At 45.4% G+C, this 17,167-nt stretch overlaps 1 protein-coding gene across 2 annotated transcripts in view; it reads left to right on the top strand.

Annotated features, from left to right (window-relative positions):
• The window catches only part of ERGIC2 (ERGIC and golgi 2), a 278,318-nt gene that overhangs the window by 245,324 nt on the left and 15,827 nt on the right, over nt 1-17,167 (top strand). For both annotated transcript variants that reach the window (XM_078673761.1, XM_078673762.1), the window contains exon 14: nt 2,713-2,792. In XM_078673761.1, the coding sequence (XP_078529887.1) occupies nt 2,713-2,792 (80 nt within the window). The remainder of the gene's footprint in view (nt 1-2,712; nt 2,793-17,167) is intronic.

Genomic DNA, 17,167 nt, shown 5'->3' with positions numbered 1-17,167 from the left:
TTTCATACCCGATAGATCCATGTCTCATAACCTTCGGACTATATTCTCCATGCTACATATCTTGGTGCCAAGCATGTCGGCAGCGGCGGTGATGCTAGACACAGCTAAGGCATTTGATTTGGTCGAATGGAAATGTGCTTTTGTCCTCCAGCGCATGGGGCTTCCGCCTATTTTCGTACAGTGGATTAGGGTGTTGTATACGGAACCATCGGCCATGGTTCGTGTTGGTGGGCTGACGTCCGACCCGTATGATATAAAGAGAGGTACTCGTCAGGGCTACCCATTATCTCCGTTACTTTTTGCTATAATATTGGAACCGCCAGCATGCTTCATTAGGCAGAGACATAGGGAAACCGCACTAAATTCTAACTATCTCCTTGTTGCCATTTCGCTATATGCAGATGACATCGTGCTCTTTGTGTGCGAACCATCCAGATACTTGGCGCAGTTACTGCGGCAATATGTACGGTTTGGGTGTCTATCGGGCCTCCTTGTTAATTGGGATAAATTCATTGTTATTCCCCTGAAGGAGTCCACGGTGCAGCCGGACGTGGAATTCCCGCTGAGTTGGTCTGTGGACCCAATGAAATATCTCAGTCGGGGTCCACCGGGATCCGGATATGGTGATTCGTGAGAACTATGGTACAGCATATGCCAGACTGGAACAACAGGTGGATACGTGGGTGACTCTGCCGCTCTCCCTGGCGGATCGTATTGCACTAATCAAAATGATGGTCCTGCCGCGGTTCTTGTACTTGTTTGCTAACATCCCGATTGCGCTGACAAACGGGTTTTTTCACACTCCCTTGGGACTCTGCTCCGGCAGGTCTGGGGAGGTAAGCAGGCTCGCGTACAATGGTTGGTTTTCACTAGTAATTACGATAAAGGTGGGTTTGGGGCACTGGACTTATATGCTTACTATCTGAGTGCGCAAGCTCAATATGCTTTTTATTGGACAAGACCGCATGCATTTACGCCCCAAGTCGCAGTAGAGGAGGGTGATGTGTACATGATGCCATTACACAGCATGCTCACGCATCCTTCGCGCGTTGTCCCTAGAACGGAGATAGACATTAGATACGACAATAGCGTCCTAGCAGGAGATCGGGCGCCTGGCGCGCAAGCTGCCTCTATATGCGCCAGCCATGGTCTTAGAACATCACGCTGCACTGTCGGTGACTCATGAGGCACCATCGAGGAAGCTGCTTACAGAGGCGGGTTTTTCAAAAATGCAAGATATCTACCCAGAAGGGGAGTTCATCACACAAGACGCCCTGTGATTTATCAGTAATCCAAAGTTACTATTCAGTTTTGCTATGCACAGACTGAGACATCTGGTCAGGGCTCACTACATCACCTATCCTATTGAACCACCCACACTACTGTCTTTGCAGTACATGCTTACTACTCCCACTAGTAAAAAAACTGATATATAGACTATATAGATTGATCAAGGAAGAAAGCATAAGTCAGCCGGACAGGAGTAGGGAGAGATGGAATGCCTGTCTGCCTGAACCAATATCGGAGGAGGATTGGAAATATGTCTGTGAGTTAACAGGTACACTCATTATGAATGGCAACTTACGAATCATACATTTCAAATGTATGCATTAGGTGTATCACACCCGCACACGACTTCATAGATTTGGTCTGCGTGAGACTGATTGCTGTGCACGGTGCGGCTTAGAGGGCGCTGACTTTCCTCATCTCGCTTGGGGATGTAGTAGAGTGGCTGACTTCTGGGAGTCTGTGGTGAAGGATGTAGAGTCTATGGTGAAGGATGTAGAGTCTATGGCGGATGTGGAGCTACAGTGCACTCCGCTTGTTTGTCTGCTGTGCTGTGTGCCTCGCGTCAGAGGAGTGAGGGGTAGATTTGTGCACGTGGCCTTGCTTATGGCTGCACGGAGAGTGGCAATTACGTGGGGCGGGATACGCGTACCGAAAGTAGAACATTGGGTAAAAGACTTGGTCTACTGCAAAGATAACATGGAAACCTATGCGGAAGAATTACCAACAATCTCGAGGCCAAAAGATATTTGGGAACCCCTGAGAATCTTTCTTCAGAAAAGGGCATCTGAGGCTGAGTAGAGTGACGTGAACTGGGTGAAACGGGATGGTGCAATCTAAGGCCCGGATGAGTGTTATGATTGAAAGGATGGTAGATGCTCTATTGCTTCAGCACGGCAAGGTTACAATGTTCAAGGATAATGTGGGGGGGTTCTTTTTGTGTTCTTAACGTGGTATTTTTTTTGGTGTTATTATATTGATTTTGTGGGGACATTTGATTATGATTATTCTTGTGGACTGATTATACGCTATAGGATTATTCTCTTGATTATTGTGGATGTATTGTGATGTCATTTCTTTTTTTTCTCTATTCAGAAAAAATTAAAAATATATATATATTTTTTTTAAAGATGTTGCCTTTGGTGGGCACGCTCACTTGGGGTAAACAAGTCTTAATACATAAATACTGAATTCCTCTAGAATCCCTAGAGTGTTTTATTTGTTGTCAGAAAGAAACCTAATTTTATTTCTGCAGAAGTTTTGAAAGTCAAAAATATAGCCTATGTTTTCTGTTTTTTATTTGTTCACCGTTCTTCCAAGCTGCTATGCTAGAAATGTTGTAAGGCTGCCCATGTTTACTTTAATGACAACGTAAGCTTGTATTCAAAACTGCAGTACTTTTACTTCTGTTATTCTTTATTGCAGGCATGCTGCATGGAATGGCAGAATTTATTGTAGACGTCGTCTGCTGTCGTTTCAAGCTAGGAGCTTACAAGCAACCGACTGTAAGAAACTTCTCTTTTCCAGTTAGATAAAAATAATATGGAAATAAAACAGTATAACCATGAGCTCCCTGGCTCCTTAGCTTGCCTTCTGTAAAAATAATCTTTTTGCTTAATGTGTTAACATGATCTTCCTTTTTCTTGCCAATAGAACCTCGTATAATCCTACATATCACCTTGTATTGCTAACCTTCTAAATATTTTTGTGGCAATTAACGTGTTTGCGTTAATGCGATCACTTTAATAAGGCATTCTTCCAGAGTGCTCTCTGCTAAACAGGTTTTTACTGATATCTTGAAATGTCACTTGGAAGTACTTTTTGTATATTCCCATGTAGCAAAGTGTCTGATGTTTGGAGGCTTTCGTGAGATTGGAGGGCTTGTTAGGGGACAGGGTGTTTGGGAGAGAAGCCCGTTCATTTTACAGTAGTGAGCAGGCACTAGTGGAGAGAAATCCACAGGTCTTTCAGCTAGGTTGACCATATTCTCAAAACAAACAAAAGAACGTGACAGGTCATAGACATAGAAGTAGGACTACAGCTTGCAGCATCCCTCGACATGAAAGTAAGACTATTTGATAGCTATCTTGCTTGGTAGAAAAAAAGGACTACCATGACACGCTCCTCTACAGACAAGATATTACAGATGGCAAGTTAAAGGTCTTTTATTGGCTGTAAACTTTGTCACAAAAGTAACGCAAACCCAGGGCAAAGTTTTGCCTTGGGATTTATTTTCTAATGCATATCCTGATTTGCATCGGAAAGTAGCAGTAAACTAAAATAGCGGTGAATGCTGCTTCTCATCAACAAGGTGCACACGGGGTTCCATGCATCCACCCATGGATTTTGATGGTAATCTCTAGTGGGAAATGGTTTTTTTGCTTTGTCAAAGCATAGTATTTTGAACTGGAAGGGGCACGCTTCTAGTACAAAACATATGCTTGACATGCACACACACTTGCAGTATAGTGCAAAGAGAGAGAGAGAGAGAGAGAGAGAGAGAGATTGTACAATGACCATAGTAATATATAATTTTAAATGCCTAGAAGAGATTCATCTGATGGCCAGTGCTATATGTATTATTATTGATGTTGATGCTGGTTTTGTTGTTGACAATATACACGGTAAAACTATATGTCATTTGATCTGAATCTAGGGTCAGTGAATGGGAGGAGGCGTTCTTTTTTAAGTGAGATAACTTTTTGGTGTAGTGCATCAGGTTTTATCAGTCTGTTTAGTGGTACTTAATAAAATGAAAGCCATTGATTTAAGTTATAAATATCACTTCTCTTTTAGGCACTAAGAGATAATGCAGCTTGCGGTGCACGAGATTTAACTGTTTAACGCAGTACAATGGAAGAATATCTTGAGGTGCTCTGGAAGTCATCTGCCAGTGAGACACCCCGCTCTCAGAGATGGCTACCTCTACATGAGGTTCTCCTCCCTAGAAGGACCCCTCCCAACCCCCAGTCCCCCGTGGAGGACAGACATTTTTCCTCAGAGGATCCCTCATACATGCCAACATGTTAGAAGGAAAAAGTGGGAGATTTTAAAAAACCTAAGCGGAGCATGTATTTCCTCCACTGACTTCTGTTGAAGGAGAGGCAATTTTAGGCGGGAGACAGCCAAGATAAGACCATTTTTGGCTTAAAAAAAAGAAGCATCCCGCCTGCATCGGGTCTATTCGCCTGTATGGTTCCCTCCCCCAGGAGATGCCGTTTCCTCAACAGTTTATTCAACAGACTTGCCTCTTATGCGGTGGTCCCGCCATGCCATGGGGATGGCCTGCTGCCACAGAGAGTCTAGTTTCTCTTGGTGGGATTCGCTATCCCTGGTGAGTCTGTTCCCTCTGAGTGGGTGGGGAGGGGGTTGCTTCCACGTGGGGGTACAGCTGCCTGAGGGAGGGAGGTAGAGTCTCCTAGGGCGGCCCTGTCTGCTCTGGGGCTGTCTTCATACCTCAGGGAATCGGACCCTGTTGCTACTGCACTAGCCACTGGACCTTGTCTCCTCAGACTGGCATAGTAAACCCCCCTCACTCTCTCTTCTCCAGCCCCCTCGCAAACCCACAGGAGTGCGGGCGTGTCCGTCTCCCCAGTAAGCCCTGCCCCTCCAGAGGGTCACCTCAGATCACCTCGAAGGGTATTTTTTGCTTAAGTGAGCATGCGTCACTTCCCAAGAGGTGGCCATGGCTCCTGCAGGTACAGGGCCTTGTCTGTCTTTATCTGGATTGCCTATCTCTTCAAATGAACTCTGTCTTTATTAGGGTGACCAACCATCCGTATATTTCACGGACCGTCCGTAATTTGGACCTCGCGTCCGTTGTCTGTGAGGATCCCATTTACAGACGCCTTTTCTCCATAATTTTGGCCATTACAGGGAACAGCACTGTTCCCTGTATGAAGCCTCAACTCCCTGATGGGGGCCGCCTTGCACTCCTCCTCGGAGCACGAGAGAAGCTGCACCCTGCCCTTTGTCATTATGTATACAGCTGATTGCCACATATAGAATGACAATAGGCGAGTCTGGGCTGCAAAGCATGTGGTGGGATTCCCCCAGCCTCTGTCTAGGGCAGGGCATTCTGTCAGAAGAAATGTGCAAAAACGCCAATGCTGCTACATGAGAATCCAGTTCAAGAAAAGAAGCAGGTGAAAGGAGTTAAAAAGAAGGGGATTAGAGTTCTTTCACAATCTCGCCATTTTAGAACTGATGCATTTTTAATATTATATTTAAGGGAGCCATGATTGCTGCAACAACCATTGACCAAGCCAATAGTTTGGGCTTGTTGCAGGTGTAACATTACTTGTTATGTTATATATCTGAATACAATGACAGAAGAGGCAAAATATCAGTCAGGTGGTACACTATCCAAAGATCAGATTTGTAGCTTAAGTGTTTTAAGCCACGCCCTTAATTACATCGAACACCCACTTTGGAGAGACCCCCCCAGTTTTTTTCTCCCACTTAAAGCCCTGGAAAAAACACCATGTCAGTCACTTCATGGCCTGGCACTGTGCATCATGCATGACTCAGATTGCCTATGTGCAAGGGCATATGTTATGTTATGTTATGTTATCCGGGGTTTTTTAGAACGCACAGCTACTCAGAGTGTCCCGGCGCATAGTGAACGCTTCTTTGCCCCACCCCTTGCTTCAAGAGCTAGAGCAAGGGTGACGTTCTTGATGAGCCTCTTCTGTCTGCAACTTTGCAGACAAAGGCTCAGCTCATAATTAATATGAAAAGGTAGGTCAGTGAGTAAGTGAAGGGATATGTGGATGGCTGGATAGATTAGTGAAAGGGTGAATGGTTGAATGAAATGGTAAATTGATGGATAATGAGAGAAAGGATGGATGGATGAGTGGATGGATGGATGAGAGACAAGGTAAAAATATGATGTATGGGTAGATGGGTGAAAGGGTGGATGGCTGAGTGGATGGATGAGTGAAAGGGTGGATGATGGGCGAGTGGATGGATGGATGAGTGAAAGGGTGGGTATAAGGATGGATGGATGAGTGAGTCAAAGGGATGGTAGTTGGACAAAAGGATGTATAGATAAGTGAAGGAGTGAAAGAGTGGACGGATGAGTAATAGGGTAAATGGATGGATTCATAAGTGGGTGAGTAGATGGATTGGGTGAAAGGAAGGAAGGCTTGCTAAGTGAAAGGGTTGCTGGAGAGAGAAACGATGGATGGATGACTGAAAGGGTGGATGGGTGGAAGGATGAGTGACAGGGTGGATGGATAAGTGAAAGGTTGGCTGGATGGGTGAAAGGCTAATAGGCTGGATGGATGGATGGATGGATGAGTGAGTGAATGGATGGATGGATCGAAGAGTGGATGGATGAGTGTACTGGGTGAAAGGGTGGATAGATGGATGTATAATGGATGGATGAGTTAAAGGGTGGATGGATGGATGGATGAATGAGTTGAATGAAGGATGGATGGAAGGATACACAATGGATAGGTTTGCAAATGGTTGAATATGTTTAGATCTGGATGGGCTTCAATATATATTATTGCGCGACCACCTCTTATGTGTCTGTAAAACTTACCTTTTGCCCTGAAGTTTTGTCCTGAATTTTGACCTCCTGTCCTGATTTGTCCTGAATTTTAACCCTTTGTCCTGAATTTTTACACTCACCGTCCTGAATTTGCACCCATCCCGGTAGGTCACCCGACAAGTTTGGACCCCTTGATGAGGCATGAGAGCGGAAAACGTTCCTGCTGCTGGAGCCAGGGGCACCAGCCAAGATGGTGGATCTTGCCAAGCTTTGTTGCCGAGACGTTCACTGCGGCACTGGGACCTACGGGGGTCACGCAGCCGCGGCCGCTGACGAGGATGAGGGTTCCGGCGATCGCTTTTACTTGGCCCCAGAGGGCGTTTCAACTGACGAAGGGTAGCGCCTGGTCCCATTGGCGCCCACGACGTAGGCTGCGACCCCCCAGCTTCGGCCCGGTTTACGGAGGGGAGCCCCCCGTCGTGCGGAGACTCATGATGACCTCTCCTGTTGACGACGCCAGGTACGGAGAGAAGAGGGGGGCTCCCCCTACACACCAGTGGGTCACCAGGAATCACCTTGAACGAACAGTGCCTGACCTTAAGATGGTGGTGGTCAGGCACATCTGCACAACCTCGTGAGGAGTCCCCGGTTGGAGGCTACATACCCCTGATGGCTCACCCTTTTTCAGCGACCTGTTTTCACCCCTGAGGGGGCCCTGAGTTAATACCAGCCCACCCCACAGTGGCTTATCGAGTGTGGCCCCTGGATGCCCCACATCTGCCGCAGCCCCCGCAATTCTGGGCCAGCAGAGAGGGCCTTGCGGAGCAGCCCTCGGGGCACACACACCCCTCCCCCAAAACAAAGCAGCGGGCCTGTGAAAACACCAGATGCAGGCAGCAGCCCTGCAGCCACATTCGAATGAAAGAAACGACGCCACTGACTTTCCTGGACTTCTTTACTTTTCTTTTGTCCTGGCCGCCATTGTGCTGCTGCTCGCGGCCGCTTTTCTCTGGACCCTGACCCGCCACCTTGTCCATTCCCTCGTCCTTTAACCCTTTTCCCTAGTTTCCCCCTTGACGATCCTCAAATGTTTCTTCCCTTTTCTGATTTGCCTTTTGTCCATACCCTTGTATCCCTCCCACCTCCCTTGGTGCTGTGACTGTATCCCCCCTCTGACCCCACTTAATGGCACTCTGCTCTTCTGTTTGGGTCTTGACCTGAGAAAATCCACTTTGTGTATATATGTATATAGAGATAACTCTAATCACTAGAATATGCAGTAGTCCTTTGTACTCTCTACCATTCCTATGTGACTCTTGGAGCATATCCATTCGTATCCCTTCCCTATGTATATAGAGATAACTCTAATCACAAGTATATGCAGGAGACCTTTGTACTCTCTACCATTCCTATGTGACTCTTCGAGCATATCCATTCGTATCCCTTCCTTATGTATATAGAGATAACTCTAATCACTAGCATATGCAGTAGACCTTTGTACTCTCTACCATTCCTATGTGACTCTTAGAGTATATCCATTTGTATCTCTTACTTGAGTGACTCCACTTTTTGTACATTTGCAATTTTTCTATCTGTTTGTATCTCTTCCTTGTGTGACTTTACATCTTGTACATTTGCAATTTTTTCTGTTTGTATCCTTTATGTAACGTATGTTATCCTAAGTCCTTATGTTTTGCAACTGGTTCTTATGTAAAGCGCTCTGACACCTTCGGGTAAAGTTCGCGCTATATAAAAATCGCATTAAATAAATAAATAAATAAAAAAACAGGGACCACTCCTCAGCGCGCTCTGATCTGCTGCGCCTTCCCCGTTCAAGCGCCGCCCTAGAGGCTCGCTTCCTGAATATACCAGCGCCTCGCCGAGGCACCTAGCTGGCGCTGGGGCAGATCCATGATTAGCCCGTGCCCATCAGTGTTATGTTGCCCTACTCATAACTTAATCAGCTGTTTCACACACCGGGGTGATTTCCTGCGGTGGCTGCAGTATTTCACAGCACGCCACTTCTTTGGGATGTACGGCAGCCAAGGCCGCTCAGACATGGAGCGCATCGACCAGCCACGTGCGTCTGTATGTGGTGCGGGGGCTAGAGATGGTGTTTTCGTCAGCGAGTGTCTCTTGTGTTATACTTATACATATTGGTGTTATGCCTGTTTCTCTGTTGGTTGCATGCTGTATGCCTGCAGTGGTTGTTTCCACATAGATGCCGGGCGTCAGGGTGCTGGGCCGTACTCAAAGCGGCTGCATCTCACTTTGCTCCACAAGCTGTAAATATTTAACTAGTCACTGTACAGGTTAATTAAAAAAAAATAACATTTCTTATGACTAACCGGCAGGAACTGAAACTTGTTTGTGGAGGAAAGACAATTTAAGAGCAGTTTGTTCCAAATGCCTCAATTTTGGGACACGCTGTTAGTTATTCAGCTGACGGTAATACACCAGAACAGAGGTGCACTTGCACTATGTATGGAACAAAGGAAAGGCGAAAGTTAAATTATTACATCTTAAAAATCAAGGATAATTTCATCGTTTTTTGTTTTATATGTAGCCCTGTGCGTTTTTACCTGTTAAAGTACACTTTAGATAAATAAATAAAAGAACTACTTGCCTGTGAATATAGAGAATTTTCATTTTAAAATAAACTGATCTCGGAAACTGATTTCTAACTCCTCTAACTGAATCCTACAGTGCAAATGTGACACTTTTTAACCTGACCTGCCTTTGGGTCCATGTGAGCATTTATGTAAAAGGCACCGCTGGAAGACGCTGGGACAACAAACATCACATGCCGGAGGGCGCTGCTCAGGGCGTGATATATCCCCCAGGTACCAATCAGCGTAATGCGCAATAACTCGGCTATTAAACATCCTATTTCTATGCAAAGGTTCATGCAGCAAACCTTTACCAATGGCCCACGTTCCTGCACAAGTCACAAAAAGACACGGTTTAAACCAATCAGGGTTTCCTTCTGTCAATCAATATATCCTATAGGTAGAAAGAACTGCATAACACATATCCAAAATATACCATGTGTGCAAATGGACAGATACATCATTGAAAATCTCTCAAATGTTTTAGTATTTCCCAACTCCACTACCACAATGGATGTAATTGAACAACTTCCAGTATTGATTATGCACGTGCTACCTACCTACCTACCTACCTATCTAGCTATCTATCTATCCAATATGTGTGGGCTGATGAAATAACCATTATGTCTTTAGGGGCATCTCGGCTACAAGTGGCAGGGTCGGCCACCACGGGATGCGAGGGCACCACGCTCTGCCAGAATAGGTGGGCGGGCGAGGCGGGCCCGGGCGCGGTGTTACCTGTTTATGAAGGTCACGCTAGGCACCTCTGCCAGCAGCCGGTCCCGGATCTCCCAGGCGAACATGGGGCCTCTTGTACTCGGCGATCTTGTCCACCACTTTGGGGGTGTCCACTTTGGGCTTTGAGCCCCCAGTCACCCCGGGCGTGATGCTGCCCGTCTCGTAGTACTGCCGGACTGAATAGGAGAATTTAATGAATAATTAATGAAGAGCCAAGTCGTGGACTCATCTGTGGAGAGACTGGCACGGGGAAATGCAATTTGTTTACTTGGATTTCTTTTTAGAACATGGAGTAGGGACAGTGTTCAACTGGACTAAAAAAATCCTAAACTTTCTTAGAAACACCTTTATAGCTCTCCATCTAGAGAAAACCCCTTCAGGCACCAAAACATACTACTCACATACTAACGCAAGTCATCAATTCATATTTTGTGGCTACTGCACCCCTGGAATGCCACATTCCCAAAAAGCTATAACCATCTTGATTAAGATGTATTTATTTTATATGGTGCTTCTCCGCTAATGGTGTTAGCGCGCTTTATTTTTTAACAATCGTAGAAAATTGTTTTCTTATATAGTAAAAATTTAAATTGCATAAAAATGGGAATGATTTAGTAGGAGGGAGTGACAATTGTTTGTAGGGGCCATTTGAAGGTAGAGAGATGCGTCATGTCCTGTGGAAAACGCGGAAGAGACTTTCTAGAGTTGCATGGAAAAGGGTGATGGTGAGTGGTGTTATAGGAAGCAATATATCAAGCACACATTTTGTTTGACTGTGTCATTGAAGTAACACGTATGTATGGCACTCTACTCTATTTTCAACTCGTGCAATAAAATGAGCTCTTGAATAAGGCACGGAAAATATTTCAGTACATAGAAATATGTCAAGTGCATTGCAATTGGGGTTATTTCAATATTCTACTTGTGTTCTAATTGTGAAATGGCACCTATAATTCACGAACACCCCTCCGAGCTGGTTCACTCCCCCGTGCCCTGCTGGGGAGAGGGAAGGGGAGGGAGCAGCGGACACACCGAGGCAGGGGGTGTTTAGTCGGAGATGGAGAGCACGAGGCTCTTTAGCAAATGCTTGGAGGTCGCCGGCGCGAGGGACACGCGTGGACAGGCACCTTGGACAAAGGGAAGAGACCGGATGGAGAAGGGGAGGGAGGAAGGAATAGAGAAAGAAAGGCGAAAGACAGAAAGGGGTCTTGCCTTTGATTGTCGTGGGGCACTCATCTTGGAGTTTCTGCCTGCTTACTTCCCTGCCCTGCCGCTGCCCGTGTTGGTCCCCTCCCGCCGCCTCCGTCCACAACACCGCAGAGAGGCGAGCGAGGAGCAGGGGAACCACAACCTCCAGCATTCCTAGCGGCAGAAGCCGCCTACGCCCTCACCGCGCCCGGAGGCGCATAAACCACAGCTGCGCCCCCGCGTCGCAGGACCGCACGCGGGCTAAGCCCGGGCAAAGGGCGGGCCAGGCAAATTCCCTAACATCTTCATAATCTGCTTATGAGCGGTGAGTGGTGCATTTCGCTACATAGAATACTCGTTGGAGATTGGGCCACGCCATAATGGGCAAACACAATGCTACTACCCCAGCGCGTAAAATAACTTCTATAGACACCATGCTAGAACGAGCTATGAGCTTGGTGAGCAGTGAAACCAAGCTCACTGAGAGAAGATTGTCTTTGGGCTCCTCAAAACCGCCACGCACTGATCACTCTGATATTATAGATTCAAGTGTGGCACAAACATTGAGGCATGGAGCGATTGTACACTCGCCACAAACTGTAATGGGAGAAAATATACTGGACATGGAAGGGCCCGACCCTACAGGACCAGTCGACAATGCTGAAGCTGGCCTAAGCCCGACTGAATCTCTGATTACAGTAAATTCGCTCTCATCGCCCAAACCAGAAGTATACGGGACAAAAAAAGTAGAGGAAGGCGTTGAAACCATCTTGCCCTAAACCCAAACGAAGACAGCCCCCACGTTTGAACTCTCAAAGTTCATCATTAAACAAGTGGATTAGGGGCAACACAAACACCGCCGACCCAATCATCAGTAGCGACTTATGCTGTAATTCCATTGATCCAGTTGATGTAGTCGACGTGGATACACAATGTAACTCCACTCAGACGAAGTCTACACAAACTGCCTTCTCAGACTTCACACTCGGGGACACTGCGATTGACATTATTGTTGACACATTGTATAACCGCGTTAAAGGGCTTGTGGACAGAAGTTTGATAAGCTGTGGAAGCGTTTAGATCGTTTGGAAACTTTAACTTCCAAGGTTACATCGCCCTGTAGGGAATGTCATGACACAACCCGACAGGTAAATACCCAGGGAAACCCCCCTCTTAGTGTGCAACTACCCCACCATGTACCCTTAGCCCCCCAAATTGAAAAATCGGTGCCAACCACCACCAATTTTAATAAACCAACATGCATTGGTACCTCCCAAAATGCTAACCCAAATGTTGCTCAAAGAAACTCGATAGTTAGTACAAGTACCGTTGATGCCGGCCATAAGGGGCAAGCCGAACCAAACAAGGACACCTTGAATTTACCACCTGCTTCCTGTCCGTACGTATTAGTTCTCGCAGGGGTATCCCCATTAGAGAAAAATAAATCAGAGTCATGGAAACAATTAAGAAACAAATGTGTGGACTGGATGGCCAAATATAATGGGTACATGATATGCATGAAATTTTAAGGGTACGCAGGGTTGGGTGGGTCCCGCAACGAAAACTATCAAGGGGGATTGCATGGTCATCAACTTTTCACGACTGTTGGATCCATACTTGCAGTTAAGGAAACTAACAGTCTCTTTTTAACAAATATTTGTGCCTTACCCCTTGGGTTCCTTTATAAACCCCCACCGACACAGCGTCCATTCTTTAGTCCTTCCCATCAGTGTGTAAATCGCTTTTCGGCTATCTCCGACTTAGATGCCCTCGATTGACCCTTACCCAAAACCCACCTTAATAGATTGGTGTACATGGAAACTGATGAGATTGTCTATAATAGCCCTGGGGTGTCACAGTCCCATCCAATTGATTGTCCTGATTCTACATTGCAGGTCTTGGGCTGGAATGTGGCAGGCTTAGCCCCAAAATTAAACTTAGAGGACTGGGTAAACACAAAAAACCAATTCGATATCCTCTTGCTCCAAGAAACCTGGGCCACCAAAGAATTATATCTTGAAGGGTATGAATGTTTTAACATTATTCCCCCTAACTCTAAATATGGCAGACCATCGGGGGGCCTATCAATATGGGTCAGTATCGCCTCAGGTGGCAGAGCCAAATCAATCCCCACAGGGAACATTAATTTTCAAGTCTTAATCTACACACGGGGTGCCTCGATTTGCTTTATTAATTTTTATAATAATGATTTAACCACACCTAATTCTAATTTTGTACAACTTTTTAATTTTATCCCGGACCGAGACAACTTACTAGGAAAGTATAAATTGGCGGGGATATGTCGGGGGGTGACTTCAACGCAAAGATAGGAAAGGGATTTAATGGGAATCACCCCCAGTTAATCCCATACAACCCATGCAAGAGAGGATATGAGCTATTAGAGCACTTATCAAGTTCCAGCCTTATAAATGTGATGGACATAGCCCCTATAAATATTAGTGATAATCCACTCCCCACGTATAGAGGCTTAGGACGAGCCTCTATTATAGATTACGTCTTCATATCCCCCACACTACAAGACTACTTACTTGGGGCGGAGGTAAGGCCGTCCACCTTTGGAGACCATAATCCCATTATGGTATTATTAAAGGTGGCACGGCGTCCTAATTTTAGAAGAGAACCGGGAGCGGGCAATTTACATCTTTCAACTGATAGCTTAAGAGTTAAATGGAGGGGTATGGATTATAGGGAGATTTTCATGAGGATGGTAAAAACCTATCCCTCTCTATGTGCGGCCTGTCTTACCATGACAGATCCTAACCCTGAGGCAGTCAATACTTTTACTGAATGTGAAGGTATTAACCCCTTCGCTGTGGCGGCAATTCCGCCGCAGCGCTAAGGGGGTGGGGCGGCCGCATGGCGCTCGCGTACTCGTGACGGAACCGCTCCGTCACGAGACGCGGTTGCGCTGTGCTTATGACGGAGCGGTTCCGTCACGGCCCCGCCCGCTCTTAAGAACGTTCAACGCAGGCGCGGAATCGCTGCCGCGCAGGCGCTCCGAGCGGGCCGTGACGGAACCGCTCCGTCATCAGCACAGCGCGACCGTGTCTGATGACGGAGCGGTTCCGTCACCAGCAGGGGAGGGGTTAAAAATCTGATTTCAAGACCAGTGGCCACATATAAATCTGATCCTAGATGGTTTGACAATACCTGCTCCAGAGCCAATAGGGAATTGAGAGCAGCTTTATCAGCCAAACCTAGAGATCCCACCCTTATTCGTACACTAAGGTCTCATTATAAAAGGGAGATAAAACTTAGGCGTGACACGGTCCTGAAGGAATACTGGAACAATTTGGCCTGCGCTGCCAAAAATAATAACACAAACATCTTTTGGTCTGCCACCAAGTCCTTGAGAGCTTTTGGGAATCCATCCACCCCTCTTGATTGTAATATCACTAGCGAAGTGTGGGTTGCCCATTTCTCAAAAATATATGCTTCCCCGCCATATTGTAATGACACCCTGGAAAACCGCCCGCCTACTCAAATTAAAATGTCTTTAAGTGAGGTTGAGGAGGCAATAGTGCAGAGTGCGGGAAATAAAGCCCCAGGCCCGGACGGGCTGCCTATTGACCTCATAAAATTAGAGCCGGAGTTCTGGGCCCCTCTGTTATTAAATATTTTTAATAATTTAACCACAACAAAAATCCCCAGTACATGGTCAACTTCTGTAATCATCCCCATTTTTAAAAAAGGTTCTAGATCCGACCCCAGTTGCTACAGGCCCATTTCATTAATTGATAACACCCTCAAAATATTGGGGAGAGTTTTATTTAACAAAATCAGGGCATGAGCAGAGGATGGAAACATACTGAATAAATGCCAGTTGGGGTTTCGAAGCCACTTAGGCACAGTGGAACTGTGTCTGAACCTTAAACAAAAAATAGGAAAGTATAACATCGCCCGACACAGTCCACTTTACCTGGCATTTATGGACCTCTCGTCCGCCTTTGATTTTGTGAACAGATCAAGGCTCTGGCAACGCCTCCTGGATTATGGTCTAGATAAAGATTTGGTGCATTTTTTAGCCTACCTGCATAGAGATTTAAAAGCCCGAGTAAGGATTAGCATGGATGGAGCAGTGTCAGCCGATATAGCGGTCGGCAGAGGTGTTAGACAAGGATGCGTGCTTGCTCCACTTTTATTTATTTTATACATTAACAAACTCCATAATGTCTTGTCTAACCAAACCCCCGACGTCCCCATAATAAATGGCACTAAATTGCCTGCCTTACTATATGCAGATGATGCTGTTTTAATAGGTCGAACACCAAACGCCTTGAGAATTTTAGTCAGGGGATTTGCAGATTTTATGTCTAGCTTGGATCTTTGTACCAATTAAAAAAAATCCTTTTTAATGTGTTGTGGCCCTAATAAACGTCCCATTAATAGGATTACTCTGGATCAAGACTTCCTGTTATGCACTCACACTTTTCCCTATCTGGGCATACAATTTAAGGATAGTGGCTCTTGGACCCCACATTTGGCCTATGGACGGTCTAAGTGCCTAAGAGCTATAAATTCAGTACTGAACCTCCCTAAACCAAAAAAAATAGAGGTGGTACTGTCATTACTTAAAATCTACAGGACACAATGTGTTCCAATTATGACCTATGGGGCTGAAATTTGGGGATACACAAATCTGAAAAATGTACAGGTTGAGGAAAATAGATTTTGCAGAAGGCTTCTGGGAATACCAATCTCATCGTCTACCTTTGTAAGCCATAATGAGTTAAAACTGTCTTATTTGGAGGACTATATCAGGTCTCGCCCTGTCCTGTTTTGGTTAAAGGTTTGGAAAAACCATGAAGCCTCTTTGACCAGGGAAATTTTGGCTGACTGCCTAAAATGTGATCAGGGCATTAGAATTCCCTGGCTGGCCCAAGTACGGGCGAGTCTGACTGCTGTTAATCTCAAGCATATCTTTAACAACCCCAATGAATTAGATGGGATTGACGGGAAGATCATCCGTAAAACTCTATATAAATACTATGGGGAAGCAAGATATAATCAGGAATCAGCCAAAGTCTCTGTGAAACAGTATATCTTAATGAAAGGTGATGTTGAAACCACTTCGTGTTTACCTGTTGGTTATCTCTTTAAAAGATATTACACGTTGGGAGCGCAGTCTTCTTTTCCGATTAAGGATCAGGATCTATACAATATTTGTTGTGTTTCCCTATAGGCTACCAACCCAATATTGAGAACTTGGCTTGTCCATGTGGGAACCTAGGGAAACAATCCATACTACATTTTTTGTTTTTTTGCTCCTTTTATCAAAAATATAGTATGCAGCTGTTGATACCGTATTTTAGAGCTAAGGGCATTAAGGATTTTAAAGTAGCCTATAAAACCATTTTTCAACTTAAAGACGACATCATATATCGTGTGTGCACTTTCTTGAAAATGTCTATTCGCTCTGGTTCATCTATGAATTGATGTCTGTTAGACTAGGTGGTATTATATACATTTAGAGGTTTTACTTAATGTTGCAAATTGTAATTTATATGAGTTTTAGTAATCTGCTCTTTTAGCTGTTGCTATGGGAAATCTTGCATTTTGCACCTTATTGTAATGTCATTTTAAACAGGAATTATGCACTTTTGTACTTCTTGCACTTTACTCGATGCTGCTAATTGTAATCCAAACGAGCCCTAGGAATCTGCTCCTTTACCTGTCGCTATGGGAAACCTTGCACTTTGTACATTTTGCTGCTACCTCAAATGGGATCTTTGCACTCTGGCACTTTACTTGATGTTGTTAAACAGTAATATATCTGAGAGTTGGTGACCTCTTGGGAAATAACGCATTTTGCACATTGCCATTCTAG

Source organism: Lissotriton helveticus, chromosome 1_1 (genome assembly GCF_964261635.1).
Source record: "Lissotriton helveticus chromosome 1_1, aLisHel1.1, whole genome shotgun sequence".
Classification (NCBI taxonomy): Eukaryota; Metazoa; Chordata; class Amphibia; order Caudata; family Salamandridae; genus Lissotriton; species Lissotriton helveticus.
This window is presented reverse-complemented; position numbering and strand designations above follow the sequence as displayed.